The following is a 16,831-nucleotide window of genomic DNA, read 5'->3' as shown; positions in this document are numbered from 1 at the left end:
TCATTTGCTGTATTGGACTTGTGATTTCATGAAATTATATGATATTTTACATTTAAGTCATTTAGCAGACGCTCTTATCCAGAGCGACTTACAAATTGATATCCCTGTCGCGTTAGGCTAGGCTATGCTAGTTAGCTTTTTCGATGAGGAGGATCCCGGATCCGGGAGGGAGACTCGTTAGAGGTTAACAAACTATAGTTTTGGCAAGTCGGTTAGGACATCTACTATGTGCATAACACATGTAATTCTTCCAACAATTGTTTACAGACAGATTATTTCACATATAATTCATTGTATCACAATTCCAGTGGGTCAGAAGTAGACATCCACCAAGTTGACTGCGCCTTTACACTGAATTTCTCTATACAAAAAACTGTCTGACAGCAAGATCCAGGATTCATACAGGGTTCACATTCAATGTCTAATTTAACTGATTAATGCTTAATATATGATATAACGACAACTTACACTGCCATAACTGCAATGGCAGAAATGTTATGCTTAATCTAACATGATTTTGGACAGATCTGTCAAGACACCAACCATGAGAAAGTGTTAAACAGGTTGTAAATCAACTTGTGAATTTTGAATATAGTTACGTTCCCCTCTTACAGTGCATTTGGAAATTATTCAGACCCCTTTTCCCACATTTCGTTACGTTAGTTTTATTCTAAAATGGATTTTTTAAAATCCTCATCAATCTACACACAATAATTCATAATGACAAAGCGAGAACAGGTATTTAGAAAATGTTTGCAAATTTAGTAAAATAAAAAGCAGATACCTTATTTAAATAAGTATTCAGACCCTTTTCTATGAGACTCAAATTTGAGCTCTGGTGTATCCTGTTTCCTTTGATAATCCTTGATGTTTCTACAACTTGATTGGAGTCCACCTGTGGTAAAGTCAATTTATTGGACATGATTTGGAAAGGCACACACCTGTCTATATAAGGTCCCACAGTTGACAGTGCATGTCAGAGCAAAAACCAAGCCATGAGGTCGAAGGAATTGTCCGTCGAACTCGGAGACAGGATTGTGTCGAGGCACAGATTTGGGGAAGATACCAAAACATTTCTGCTGCATTGAAGTTCCCCAAGAACACAGTGGCTTCCATCGTTCATAAATAGGAGTTTGGAACCACCAAGACCCTTCCTAGAGCTGGCCGCCCGGCCAATCTGAGCAATCTGGGGAGAAGGCCGTTGACCAGGGAGGTGACCAAGAACCCGATGACAGAGTTCCTCTTTGGAGATGGGAGAACCTTCCAGAAGGACAACCATCTCTGCAGCACTCCACCAATTAGGCCTTTTATGGTAAAGTGGCCTGACGGAACCTACCCTTCAGTAAAAGTCACATGACAGCTCGCTTGGAGTTTGCTAAAAGGTACTTAAAGGACTCTGACCATGAGAAACCAGATTCTCTGGTCTGATGAAACCAAGATTGAGCTCTTTGACCTGAATGCCAAGTGTCACGTCTGGAGGGAACCTGGCATCATCCCTACGGTGAAGCATGGTGGTGGCAGCATCATGCTGTAAGGATGTTTTTCAGCGGCAGGGACTGGGAGACTAGTCAGGATCGAGGGAAAGATGAACGCACATTGTACAGATAGATCCTTGATGGAAACCTGCTCAGGACCTCAGACTGGGATGAAGGTTCACCTTCCAACAGGACAACGACCCTAAGCACACAGCCAAGACAACACAGTGGCTTCGGGACAAGTCTCTAAAATGTCCTTGAGTGGCCCAGTCAGATCCCGGAATTTTGAAAATGTAATATTCTGTTTTTTACAAGGATGATGCAACACATGTTACATTGTTTGTGTACACAAGGATTTGATCATGCACAGAGTTGTTTACAGTGCAGCTACTGTACTCACGTTGTACTCTCACTGGGCGGCTATTTGTGATGTTAGTCATAATCTCTACCATCGTTGTGTCGTGGGGTTGTATGCTTGCATGATAATTCAGCACCTTAACAGGTACTGTATGGTTTGCTGCTCGCACAATTGATCTCTAATCAGGCTTGAGTGATACAGAACCAAGTTTTAAAAAATCACCAACGTCTGCCTTCAGCCCCACCACCGTTCACCTAACCCCTGTGGCTTCCAAACGACCAAGTTCTTCAATATGAATTGGCCATAACCCACCAGTGTGGTTCTTGATCCACAATTTGGGAGCCATTGACCTTACTTAACCACCATCTTTCCTCCTCTCCTGCAGTTGGATAACATCCTGTACCCTCCGTCCATGCCCTTCCGGAAGTCCACTAACCCGGAGGTCATCCACGGCTTGGGCCTCGCCCTCAAATTCAAGAGACCGCTCTGTGAGGACGGCAAGAACCTCCGTAGGGGGAGCCTAGGGAGCGCTCTCAAAGGTAATAACCACAGGGCCTGGCCCTGCATGTGCACATACAGTGTACACACAAACACACACATATGCAGAAACACAATAATATATATATATATGCATGCACGCACACTAGTGTTCCACGGTATACCAAAACCTCTGTACTTTTTCGATACGAGAACATGAACGGTTTGGTACAATAATTATTCTTACTTCCAGTACTAATGTCAAATGTGTCTCAGGTTGTCTACTGATTGAGAGTGGCGCAGCGGTCTAAGGCACTGCATCTCAGTGCTAGAGGCGTCACTACAGACCCTGCTTGTATCACAACCGGCCGTGATCGGGAGTCCCATAGGACGGCGCACAATTGGCCCAGCGTCGTCCGGGTTAGGGGAGGGTTTGGCCGGGGTAGGCGGACATTGTAAAATAAGAATTTGTTCTTAACTGACTTGCCTAGTTAAATAAAGGTAAAATAAATAGTTATTTAACCTCTTATAGTTTGAGAGCGTCGTGCCTGCTCCACTTATTCCTAGCTCTAGCCTGTCCTGAGGAACCACTGCGTTCACTGGGAGTCAGGGCTGCATCGCCACTCATGCTGCACAGAAGTTAACACACTTGAATAATGCAACATGAAATGTTGAAAGTGTTAATTATTGTTCACAAAACAATGTCCATTACAGGCAAGAACACTTTACAATGCAAGGAGATACCGGTCGCTTCCAGCTTTGTAGGCTAACTTTCCTTGCTAGCTTACAGCTGAAGCTAACATCAATTCACTACCCTAGTACCTTGTTTGTGATCATATGCAAACCTTAATGCAAAATGTTGCTGATTTCAAAGCTGTTTGTCACCAAAAACGTAATTCATTCACTTCGTCTCCCAGCCTCCGGTCTCTCTCAATCATTTTCATATTTGCTTCAGCGTGAACTGACTGTTAGTGAATGATGGATCTTAAAGAGACAGTGCACACTTATATAAAAGAAAATATTGCTTCTTCTATGCAAATGTTGATCAGTACGATAAAATGAGTCCCAAATGGTAGGGAAACAGATTGCTTTTCATATGTTGCCCCATGAAATAGCTCAATTACTCAATGTATGCACACACTCCTATTGAATATGCATTCACCTGTATTGTGAATAGGCCTAAGCTACATCTTGATTTACCCAGTTTAATAATGTGGTGAGGGGTGACCTGGAGCTGTGCTCTGGCCGGGGCACTAATTAGGGATTTCCTTTCCTGGCTGGTGTGTGATGAGTGCTGATGAGGAAACCATCTCCGGATCATCGTTTTCCTTCCTGTCTCTGTGTGTCATCCTGTTTTACCGTCCGACCCTCCAGGCCTTACAGCAAGGCACCGGATGCCACGGGGAGGAGACGTGTCGTAGAACACCGGGGTCATGTTCAGGAGGGCACACTGTAGCATAAAAGGGGAAACAAAAATCTTTGTTCTCATTGGACAAGTTCAGGTTGTTCCTCTGAGTTTCAAAAAGTTGTGAATCGACTTTTCCCTACTGAACAGGATGCAGGTAGAAAAGCAGAGGATGTTGTCTTTTACTGAGGTGTGCCCTATTTCTAAGTGACGAGGTAGATAACTGTTGCAGAGGGAAAAGGCATCGATGAAGGGAAAATATTTCCACCTGAAATAATTGGTGACTGTAAGACACACACACACACACACACACACACAACACACACACACACACACACACACACACACACACACACACACACACACACACACACACACACACACACACAACACACAAAGTGATGTTCCCTAGGTTTAATAACAGAGAAATTACCCACCCCCCCGCACCCCCTAACCCTACCTGAAGTTAAGTGCTTTTGTGCTGGGAGGTCACCATACATGGAGTTGGGTGAGAATCCTCTTCAACATCACATTTCCGTCAGCCTCTTTGAAATGCATGAGGAAAGGCCCAATCGAAAGGCAGGACGTTTTGGTAATGCAAGGCTCATGCATGTGTAATGTCCCTGTGCATTATACATGTGTAATAGCATCTTTCCATGAGTCAGGCAGGCTCTCATACATGTGAGAAGAAATCGGGAGATGGTGGAGATGGGAGATATGGTTATTTCCAGAGATTGGAAAGGCTAAATGGTTGGTTAATGTGTAAAGGATGATGCCTGAAGTATAGGACAACCACGTCACGTGCGCACACACAAACGCATGCACGCAGACATACAATAGGCATACAGAACATTTTACATCTCACCATGGTATTACTTTGTTGGTCTTGACTTGTGTTGAATAGCTTCTCCGTGATGTGTTGGTACTTGTTTTTGACGTTTTATTTGAACTCGTCTGTTGCTCTCATTTTCCATCGCCACTTCACGCGCCCAATTAGTTTAGAGTTGTCCTGACAGTGCTGTTGAGTGCAGAATTTCAGCAGTGCCAGCATGGCAGACAGAACCGAACATTTGCTTCCTCAGCCACATATTGCAAATCCCACATTAGACAAAGGCGCTTCTGTAAGTTGTTGAATTCTAACTTGTCAAAGCATGTGCATCATGTTTACCAGGCATATCAAATGTGATCAGACTCATCGTCTTATTTTGCATCCTACTCAAAGGGACAATCAGACTTGATAGCTAGTTAGCTGTCTGAGTTGGCGCGATCTGTCTGTTCATGTTGGGCTTCCTAGTGCTGTAGACTAGAGCAGATCAGGTGAGTTTACCAAGGTGTTTACCAAGAAAATCTTAATGCAGTGAGTGTGAAAGAAGACTATGCTCTCTATCGCTGTCTGTCTGGGTCTAATGGTCAGAACTATACGTTGGGCGACATGGAACTTTGTTGAGCATGTTTTGATTTGTCTTTTGCAGCCACCCATATAGGCTACATTTTGCAGCCACCCATATAGGCTACATTTTGCAGCCGTTCATGTACATTTTGCAGCCACCCATATAGGCNGCCACCCATATAGGCTACATTTTTCAGCCACCCATATAGGCTACATTTTGCAGCCGTTCATGTACATTTTGCAGCCACCCATATAGGCTACATTTGGCAGACGTTCATGTGCATTTTGCAGCCATTCATGTGCATTTTGCAGCCATTCATGTACAGTTTGCAGCCATTCATGTACAGTTTGCAGCCATTCATGTACATTTTGCAGCCACCCATATACAGTGCCTTCAGAAAGTATTCATACCCCTTGACTTATTCCACATTTTGTTGTTGCAGCCTGAATTCAAAATGGATTTGTATTCTCACCCATCTACACACAAAACTCCATAATGACAAAGTGAAAACATGTTTTTAGAAATGTTAGCAATTTTCTTTTAAATGAAATACACATTTAATTTAAGTATTCAAATCCCTGAGTCAATACATGTTAGAATCACCTTTTGGCAGCAATTACAGCTGTGAGTCTTTCTGGGTAAGTCTTTAAGAGCTTTGCACACCTGGATTGTACAATATTTGCCCATTATTCTTCAAGTTCTGTCAAATTAGTTGATCATTAGTAGACAAACATTTTCATGTCTTGCCATAGATTTCAAGCAGATTTAAGTCAAAACTGTAACTCGGCCACCCTACAACATTCACCATCTTCTTGGTAAGCAACTCCAAGTGTAGATTTGGCCTTGTGTTTTAGGTTAATGTCCTGCTGAAAGGTGAATTAATCTCTCAGTGTCTAGTGGAAAGCAGACTGAACCAGGTTTACCTCTAGGATTTGGCCTGTGCGTTTCTTTTTTCATCCTGAAAAACTCACCAGTCCTTAACGATTACAAGCATACCCATAACATGAAGCAGCCACCACTATGCTTGAAAATATGGAGAGTAGTACTCAGTAACATGTTTGGGGCAACTCTAAAGCAACACAACACTTTGTGTTCAGGACAAAAAGTGAATTGCTTTGCCACATGTTTTGCAGCATTACTTTTGTGCCTTGTTGCAAATAGGGTGCATGTTTTTGGAATATTTTTATTCTGTAAAGGCTTCCTTCTTTTCACACTCAATTCCGTTAGTATTGTGGAGTAACTACAATGTTGTTGATCCATGTTCAGTGTTCTCTATCACAGCCTTTAAACTCTAACTGTTTTAAAGTCACCATTGACCTCATGGTGAAATCCCTGAGTGGTGTCCTTCCTCTCCGGCAACTCTGTTAGAAAGTACGCCTATATCTTTGTAGTGACTGGGTGTATTGATACACCATCCAAAGTGTAAATACAAAAAATATAAATGCAACATGCAACAATTTAATTGATTTGACTGAGTTACAGTTCATAAAAGGAAATCAGTCAATTTAAATATATTCATTAGGCCCTCATCTATGGATTTCACATGACTGGGAATACAGCTATGCATCTGTTGGTCACATATCTTTAAAAAAAAAAGTAGGGGCATGGATCAGAAAACGAGTCAGTATCTTGTGTGACCTCTTGCCTCATGCAGTGCAGCACATCTCCGTCACATAGAGTTGATCATGCTGTTGATTGTGGCCTGTGGAATGTTGTCCCACTCTTCAATGGCTGTGCAAAGTTGCTGGATGTTGGCGGGAACTGGAAGTCACCTCCAACATCATTTTAAAGAATTTGGCAGTACGTTCAACCGGCCCCATAACTGCAGACCACGTGTATGGCGTCGTGTGGGCGAGCTGTTTGCTGATGTCAACGTTGAGTGCCCCATGGTGGCGGTGGGGTTATGGTATGGGCAGGCATAAGCTACGGACAACGAACACAATTTGCATTTTATCAATGGCAATTTAAATGCACAGCAATACCGTGATGAGATCTTGAGGCCCGTTGTCGTGCCATTCATCGTACACGTCTAGTGAGTATGCAGGCCATGGAAGAATTGGGACATTTTCAGCTTCCTGGAATTGTGTACAGGTCCTTATGACATGGGACTTTGCATTATCATGCTGAAACATGAGGTGATGGAGGTGGATGAATGGCATGACAATGGGCCTCAGGATCTCATCACGGTGTATCTCTGTGCATTCAAATTGCCATCGATAAAAGGCAATTGTGTTCATTGTATGTATTTTATGCCTGTCCATACTATAACTCAAGTGCTACCATGGGGCACTCTGTTCACAACGTGTTGTGACAAAACTGCACATCTTAGAGCGGCCTTTTATTGTCCCCAGCATAAGGTGCACCTGTGTAATCATCATGCTGATTAGCTTCTTGATATGCCACACCTGTCAGGTGGATGGATTATCTTGGCAAAAGAGAAATGCTCACTAATAGGGATGTAAACAGATTTGAACTCAAAATTTGAGAGAAATACATTTTTATGTGTGTATGGAACAATTCTGGGATCTTTTATTTCAGCTCATGAAACATGGGACCAACACTTTACATGTTGTGTTTTATATTTTGGTTCAGTGTATTAACTTCACCATGCTCAAAGGGATATTCAAAAATATATATATGTTTTACCCATCTACCAATAGGTGCCCTTCTTTGTGAGGCATTGGAAAACCTCCCTGGTCTTTGTGGTAGAATCTGTGTTAGAAATGCACTGCTCGGCTGAGGGACCTTACAATTATCTGTATGTGTGGTGTACAGAGATGAGGTAGTCATATTAAAAAAACCACATGAAACACTATTATTGCAACCAGAGTGAGTCCATGCAACTTATGTGACTTATGCAAAAAAAAATATCCTGAACTTGTTTAGGCTTGCCATAACAAAGGGGTTGTGAATACCTATTGACTCAAAACATTTCAGCTTTTCATTTGTAATTAATTTGTAAAACTTTAGAAAAACATAATTCCACATTATGGGGTATTGTGTACAGGCCAGTGACGACAAATCTCAATCTAATCCATTTTAAATTCAGGCTGAAACACAACAAAATGTGGAAAAAGTCAAGAGGTGTGAATACTTTCTGAAGGCACTGTACATTACAAATCACAAGGTCTCATCGAACTCCAGTCCCTTGAAGGCAACACATGCCTACATTCTTATTTCATTTTTTAAAATGGAATATCTGAAACATACAATACTCTTACAGTGAAGCCGCTCAACAACTACATCATACCAGTCATCCAACAGACTCCCGTTCAGAGAGACATGCTGACATTCTTGTCCCCCTGGCATTTGATTAATCAGCTGTTATTGGTTTACCAGAGTCCACACACCATAGTACCAAGGTCTCAATCAGTCTCTGATCAAAAGGAAAGATCAAGGACCAAAACCAGCTGACACGGCAGCCCCTCAGGACCAGACTTTTGCTACTAAACACATTAGGTCATATCGAGGTGAGAGGAATGTCTCTCTTCCTCCGCTCCTCCTTTTCACTCATCGTCTCCGCCAAGGCAGTTAATTATCTCATATTGACTGCTGACTTGCCGTGCTTCCTTCAACAGGAAATGGAAATATATACACACACATGAAAGTCTAGAGGGGATAAGAGGGATGATGAGAAGAGGGTGACACGATTTTAGGGAGAATTATATATATTTTAAATTACTGCTAGGAGCCTCAATGCCACAATGTGACACGATAATCCAGACTGCACGCACACACACAACATTATTTGGGCTCTATAGAGTACCACATTGAGTCATAATACCCATTGGCAACATTTCTTTAAATTGACATTTCTGTGAACTGTCTTGTGCAAGTTTGCACAAGACAATTTAAAACTGTTTGCAAAAGTGTCAGCTAGTGATGACGTGCAGCAGCTTGCAGGGATTTGTAGTCTTGCATGATGTCTACTTTGATGCTAATTAGCATTTTCGAAAGTAAATATCGCGACTATATTGATAAGTCACCTTGTCCGAGAGAGATTTACAGGTTATTAAAACGTCACACCAGTGTAATCCTACACGAAACACAGCCCTTATTTTATGTTTCTAAAATGGCAAAAATGAATGGTGTGGAAAAACTATTGGAACCATTTCCCTGTTTGACCTCTAGGTTTTATGGATATTATGACACCTCCACTTTGGGGATCTAAATTGCATAGCCGATTTCATAACTGAAAAAAATGTGGTTGATTGTAATCGTAGCACCTGTGGACCTACTGCCATCTAGAGACTGTTGGAGCAAATTCATGCTTAATCCGAAAATGTGGTCGGTGGCGCCGGAGGTACGCAGAGGCCGAATTGAGCTCCGTACCGCATCGCCATGCTCCTTTCAAATGTTGTAACAATGCAGAGGACTCCCTATAGCTCAGCACTTATATGATTGGTTGACGGTAGGTGGGGGCGGGAGGTCCTGTATAAACACAAACTGACTTCCTTGACAACTTCCTTCACAACAGCTCTGCGCTGCTTGGCGACGCGCAGGAAGTATGAATGCCCTGACTTCTGCGGAGGCCATATCACTGTAAATGCTGCATGCACCCAATGCAGAGGTCAGAATGACCATGCAGCAAACTTTTACTGGGATACAACTCTTGGGGAAATATTTGCCCTGAAAAATATGTATTTGTTCAGAGCTTGTTAATCTTAGGATTCAACGTAGGAAACGTCTCATCAACATGCCCTGTACTGTAGTGTCTCTGGTCGTATAAGTGTATTAACTTTCACTGCTGCCTCTTATACCCCGTGTGAGCCCATGCCGTCTTAGGGGCTTCAGCTCTGTTTCTCTAAGCAGAGGAGGAGGACAGGATTAGTTCAATTCTGTGAAGCACTCGATGTCATTTGTTATGGTATGAATTTGCATTGATATCCATTTATCTGTGCAAATGGTGTGAGTAGGCAATAGGTATCCTCATGGCGTGAATGTATCCCTGGTCTTTTTAACACCCAAAATAAAATCAGTCAATCAGTCAATATTTAAAATAAAGATAAAGCACAATATCAACAGCTTTCTTTTTCTCTTTTAATTTGTACTTTTCTCATAATATACATATATTACTGTACCTGCTCCTGTACGCCTGTCTGTAGTTTAACTACTGTTTGTCTTGTACAGGAAATGATCTGCTCTCTATAATGTAACTACCATTGTGTCTTGTCCTATAGGAAAGTACCTGCTGCCCTATGTGTCCCCCCACCAGGCATGGCAGACCCCCTCGGAGAACTCCAACCTGGTGCGGATGCGCGCCACCACCTTGGGGAAGTCAGCCCCCTCTCTCACCTCTAGTCTGGTGAGAAGTACATCCTGTTAATGACCTCCCATGATTCCACTACCACATTATTTGTACCCTCCTGCTTTGATGTTGAGACCAGAATATTGTTAATCAGATATTTGATTGGCGTATTAATCAGACATTTCTATTTATTGCCATATTTTAAGCCATATTTTTTGCATAGCAAGACATTCCTCATGACAGTACAGTGAATACACAGCAAAGAAACGTCAATCAGTAAAAATGGTAAACAACATTTATTTTACCTTTATCTCAAAGTAGTAGTGATTAATATTTCGTCAGAGCCGTAATGTTCAGGTCCTTGATTATAAACAAACAATACGCAATCTAAGATGATTTCAGGAAAATAGAAAAATAAGATGATTCTGTGATGGAGATCTGTCTGAGATCTTGATTGGAGCAGAGATAGTCTAATCCCTCAGTCTGAAATGATGTCAGTCACCAGTGACTAGTCTCACTTTGACCTTGAGCATCAAAGAGCCTTTAAGTCAGACATCACCCATCTCTCCTGTATCCTTTCAGATAACAAAAGCGATAGCAAGCCCAGATTTCCTTTTAATGGGGAAATTATATCGTCCCATCCCATTTCAAACGAGTGAAACGTAATTGAAAGTTGAAGCTAAGCCAATTATGTCCATCTATGAGATCTCATTCCAGTCCAGAGGTTTTATCTTTTTCTGTTTATTTACCTGGACAAATGAAAAGGTGTGTACTGTCTCTACCTTGCTTTCCAATCAAGGTGCATAAACAAGGGAGAAAACTGTATTCCAAATGTCTGGTTTTCAGTCGTTATTTTTTATATATATATATTTTTTTACAAATCCCAAATCATGTAATCAGATTTGCTGTCATCTGGACGTGGAGATTCAGAGAAGGCTTGATTGAGCAAATCCTATCTAATCTGTGTGGATGTTTCTGTAAGCGAAAACAATTTACAGTACAGCATTACAGACAGCGGAGACAATATTAAACGTGCTGAATATTTGTCTACACTGGAGGGAGCCACTGTGCTGTTTTGAGTTTGATCCACATTGTCTTACGGTGGGGTGGACACATTAGTATTTGTGAATCAGAATCAATGTGCTTCTTCAATGTACAATGTATTGTGGGGAAAAAAACTAATCTAGTATTCTCAATGTATATGAATTGAAAGAGTATTCATAGAGTATTTGAGTTTTCACACTTCCCTATATTTGTATTTATATTCATGATCATACTCACAGGATACCTCATCTTTAGGAATGACCTTTCTTCCCACTGCTGTTTATGTCAACATATGATGAGATAATGTATTTGACACAGGGACATACTAAAAACCTTTGCACATGCCTTACCTTGCCCCAGACACAATCTCCAATCAATGACAAAAATGATGATATTGAGTAAAAGTTCAACAGGACTTTAACCAAAGACATGGAATCCATAAGATCAGAGTGAGGTCTTCATTTCAGATCGGAATGTTTGGCCCTCATAATATAGTTTCCCAATCCTGGTTACTGGGACCCAACGGCTTAATCATCAGTCGATCAGGTGTGTTAGTGTTGGGTCTAGAGGTCGACCGATTAATCTGAATGGCTTATTAATTAGGGCCGATTTCAAGTTTTCATAACAATTGGAAATCTGTATTTTTGGACACCGATTTGGCCTATTATTACAAAAAAWWTTTTGACACCTTTATTTAATCTTTATTTAACTAGGCAAGTCAGTTAAGAACACATTCTTATTTTCAATGGCGGCCTAGGAATGGTGGGTTAACTGCCTCGTTCAGGGGCAGAACGACAGATTTTTACCTTGTCAGCTCGGGGGATTCAATCTTGCAACCTTACAGTTAACTAGTCCAATGCTCTAACCACCTGATTACATTGCACTCCATGAGGAACCTGCCTGTTACGCGAATGCAGTAGAAGCCAAGGTAAGTTGCTAGCTAGCATTAAACTTATCTTATAAAAAACAATCAATCGTAATCACTAGTTAACTACACATGGTTGATGATATTACTAGTTTATCTAGCGTGTCATGCGTTGCATATAATCGATGCGGTGCGTATCGTTGCTCCAATGTGTACCTAACCATAAACATCAATGCCTTAAAATCAATACACAGAAGTATATATTTTTAAACCTGCATATTTAGCTAAAATAAATCCAGGTTAGCAGGCAATATTAACCAGGTGAAATTGTGTCACTTCTCTTGTGTTCATTGCACGCAGTCAGTGTATATGCAACAGTTTGGGGCGCCTAATTTGCCAGAATTTTACGTAATTATGACATAACATTGAAGGTTGTGCAATGTAACAGGAATATTTAGACTTATGGATGCCACCCGTTAGATAAAATACGGAATTGTTCTGTATTTCACTGAAAGAATAAACGTCTTGTTTTCGAGATGATAGTTTCCGGATTTTTTGGGGCCCTCCAATAATCGGTATCGGCGTTGAAAAATCATAATCTGTCGATCTCTAGTTGGTTCCCAATGTGTTTTGTCCCCATACAGTCAGATCACCATATTTTCATATCCCCAGAAAGACTAAACCCCATATTATCAGGGGCTCCTGAGTGGCGCAGTGGTCTAAGGCACTGCATCTCAGTACCAGAAGCATCAGTACAGACCCTGGTTCGATTCCAGGCTGTATCACAACCGGCCGGAATTGCGATTCCCATAGGGTGGCACACAATTTGCACAGCGTCATCCGGGTTAGGGTTTGGCCTGGGTAGGCCGTCATTGTAAATAAGAATTTGTTCTTAACTGACTTGCCTAGTTAAATAAAGGTTAAGTAAAAAAATATATATAAAGTCTAGTCCCCAGAAAGTCTGAACCCTGTATTATCAGGTCCCCATAACGTCTGGTCTTCAGAAAGTCCCCATAAGGTCAGGCCCTCATCCCCTAAGGTGAGTGTGAAGAGGTGGGTGGAGAGCCTCTTTGGAGACTGCCACATCTTATTAGATTCTCCTCAGACCCTGTAACAGGAGCCTAGACCCCATATAGCGAGGGCTGATTGAAATTAATTATTGCAGAGGCCAGGGTCAATGCAGCACAAACAGTCATTACACTGGGCCGAGAGAGGCGCCGCATTTTCATCTATTGTCTCTCATGGGTTGCACATTTTCTGTGTGTTTGTGCAGGCATGTGAGAGTATATGTGTGTGTTTGTGCAGGCATGTGAGAGTATATGTGCGTGTATGCACATGTTTACGTGGGCATCTTTATATGTTTGTGTGAGTATTTGTGTGTGTTGTCTGATTTGTGTGTAGCTTGGTATCAGTCCACGGCAGGACGGATTGTAACGTTGATCCTTTTTCGGTCTGTTGGAAATGCCTCCATGTCTACCTAGCCTCCCTGAAGAAATTCAATGCTACTCGCCACCGCTTACGCACAGTCGGGCGTGGACATACGTCAACTCGCTGACGCATGACCACATCCTAATAGCATATTTTGGAGCGGATAGTGGTGTATTTGAACATTTTCAGGGGAACACCATTTCTAGAGTTGTGGTACATATTTGACCTTGGGAAAACAGTCTACAGTATATTGAGAGAGACAAACATAACAGTTGCTAGGCTCTGTATACGCTACTGTTGGTTTGTTGCTAGGGACGGTTTCTTTGTTTTTGTTTCTTTGGTTGGTCTTTGTTTGTCAGGGACCATGCACAACTTGCTGCACCAGAGGTGGATTTCTTGGGGGGGCGGATGATTGTGGATCATTGCTACAGAATTCCAGATCACAAAATTGGAAAAGTAAGAAATGTTATTAACCAGGTTATTTTTGGGATATAAAATATGTGCTCAAGGATTTACCTGGATCAGTACGAGGTAGATTAGAATGTGCGTTCCCAGATGGAAGGCATCTTGAGTTTTGGGGACTTGAATGACAGCTAGGGCTTCACCCAAACTCACCCATATGGTACGAAAAGTAACTGATACAGATCGTTCTGCACTGACTGAACACACGAGGTAATTCCTCTCAATTCATTTGGATGAGTTTATGCCATCGTCCCTCCAGAATGAACCTAAATCATGCGTGTCCCTGTGACAGCAGGATGTATCTGTTAGCTATCACAATCGCTGACACCATGTGACCCGCGGTTGTCTTGCTAAAGTTGAGATGGCTTTGTTCCATCAAATTAAAATGTCACTGCAGCATCGGACTGTCTAGCCCCAGGGACTATTTTGTTGCACAATTTTTATATATGAAAACACAACATCCTTCTCATAATTTTATTCCATTCTATTGGTAGATCCTGTTAGGGCTGCCCATCTCTGAGCCGTATATGATGTATCTAATGTCTATCTTTATAAAGTGCTTTGGCCCATGGATCTCGTGCTGAAATATGAATATTCAGAGGAGAATATAAATGATCAGAATCATTAGAACACACACAAATACTTCTCGAAAGGGTCATTCGAGTTTGAAGTGCTAAATTCTAATTTGAGAAGTTCAGCAAGGTGTCTGGCAGCATTTTGGTGTGAGAGACAATGTAATGTGAGCAGATTGAGAGACGTCAAAAGCATAACTTATTCGTGTTTTAGGAGGAGGTTGACTTGGTCTGTTTTGATTCCGTTTGGGAGATTATTGGAATGTGTGATAATGATGATGATTTGTGCTGAATAATTAACATTTTCCCTACTCTCACTATTGTTATTGTACAGCAATGATGTTAGAAGGCAATTCCTCAAGCTATCCTCTACGTTTTGTATTCAAACATCTGTTTCCCAGTGGAATCTGGTTGTTATTCATTACAAGGCAGATTTCCTACCAAGAGCTGGATTTTGCATCAATTCTGTAAAATATTCCAGAGCTTACCGCGAAATATGGCAATTAACGCAATCATTTTTATGCATTCTATCCACAGTGCTTCCTTGTTATTCACAAGTTGAATAATCAGTGGTGCGTGGTATTGGCTTTCAATAGGTTATATTCCTTCTCGATTGTTGTCTGGGGACGTCAGACTGAAAGGCTTTTGATTTTGACCAATCCCATCGGATCTTTTTACATCAGATCTTTTGCACAGCTGATCTAATTGGTCAAAAGACCAATCAGTGAAAATAATATCAGAATTGGGCTGCCTGTCTAAACGCAGCCTAAGTCTTCATGTTCTTAAAGCCACACTAGAATTTTGGCCCCTACTCTCAAAGTCTGGCCCATGCTCATCACCTTCCACCCCCCAGTGCCAGCGCAACGACTTATCTCCCTCTATCAACCATGCCATGCTCCCTGCCTTGCAGGTCGGCTGTTATTGCTTTCTCTCTTTTCTCCTCCTTCACGCTTTTCTGTCATGCCCCCCGGGTGTGCGGGTCTCTTTCCCTTTTCGCATGGCACATCTCTTTTGACTATGATTAGGTTTGACAGGAAATCAATACGTTTGTCCTGGCCTGATTGTAAGATTGTCATAATCCTGATGTTGTGGCTTTGTGGACTCAAATTCCCCTTCTTTATTGTAGTCACTGATGTCCTTTGGAGATAGCGTTTCTCTCGTTTCAGCTGCATTGGGTCTGCAGAGGTGATGTCAGTGCTGAGGTTAGACAGATTGGACGGCAGGAGAGTCCAAGGTGTGCTTTTTTTTAGTGTTTGTGTACATGCTTTCCATTATACTGGTTCCCACTTCTGACACCAACTGTACTCACTTTTAGCCAGACAGCGAGGAATAATGCCAATGTGAAGGAACACAGTACTAGCGTGTTTTTTTTATAGTTCCTCTACAGTAAAAGTAAGCACTATGAACCATGTTCATATTCACGTCGAGTGCAGCTACCTGTGTGTGTTTGAATGCTTGTATACATATATCCTTCCATGTCCTTTTAGTCCTATTCTCAAGATCACCTTCCAAGGTCGTATCAAGCCAATGATCTCACATATCCAGTAATCTTAGATGCATTACTATGATGTGACATGTTACTGTGTGCGCACACATGCACAGAGGCGCGGTGTAAATGAAAAACTGTCAGTCTTGATGAAGTGGCTGCAGTTGAGATCAGATTCCTGTCAAACTGCTGGGTATGACATTTCTCTGTTTAGGGATTCTAATATAATATTAAGCCACAATGTGACATTGTTTCCCTTTGTGAAAGAATATGAAATGAAAAGACGGGCATCGCAGTCTGTAGGTGACTCCTGGAGGATTCCCTGGCGGACTCAAACTGACAGTCTGTTTCATATGTGAATGCATTTATCAAAGAACATAACATAGACCTCCTGGTTTCAACTTCTGACACCAACCGATGTACTTTTAGCCAGAAAAAGTAATACAGAACAAGAAGTTGTTGTCTATGATTTATTTCAACCTTGAGGTGCTTTGTGTGAATATGTTTGTGTACCACATTGTTAAAACTAGAAGAAACATGTTTATTAAGCTGACGCCTTGGCCTTTCAATACTCTAATGAAGGTCAAAAGACTGAAATACAAATAAATGCCGGAATTAAC

The 16,831-nt window shown here is 41.6% G+C and overlaps 1 protein-coding gene across 1 annotated transcript in view; it reads left to right on the top strand.

The window, feature by feature from the left end:
- The window catches only part of LOC111963935 (microtubule-associated serine/threonine-protein kinase 3-like), a 181,591-nt gene that overhangs the window by 30,235 nt on the left and 134,525 nt on the right, over positions 1–16,831 (top strand). Inside the window, 2 exon segments of the mRNA XM_023987530.2 lie at positions 2,219–2,372; positions 10,287–10,411. Of these exon segments, the coding sequence (XP_023843298.1) occupies positions 2,219–2,372; positions 10,287–10,411 (279 nt within the window).

This window comes from Salvelinus sp. IW2-2015, linkage group LG5, assembly GCF_002910315.2.
Source record: "Salvelinus sp. IW2-2015 linkage group LG5, ASM291031v2, whole genome shotgun sequence".
Lineage (NCBI taxonomy): Eukaryota > Metazoa > Chordata > Actinopteri > Salmoniformes > Salmonidae > Salvelinus > Salvelinus sp. IW2-2015.
This window is presented reverse-complemented; position numbering and strand designations above follow the sequence as displayed.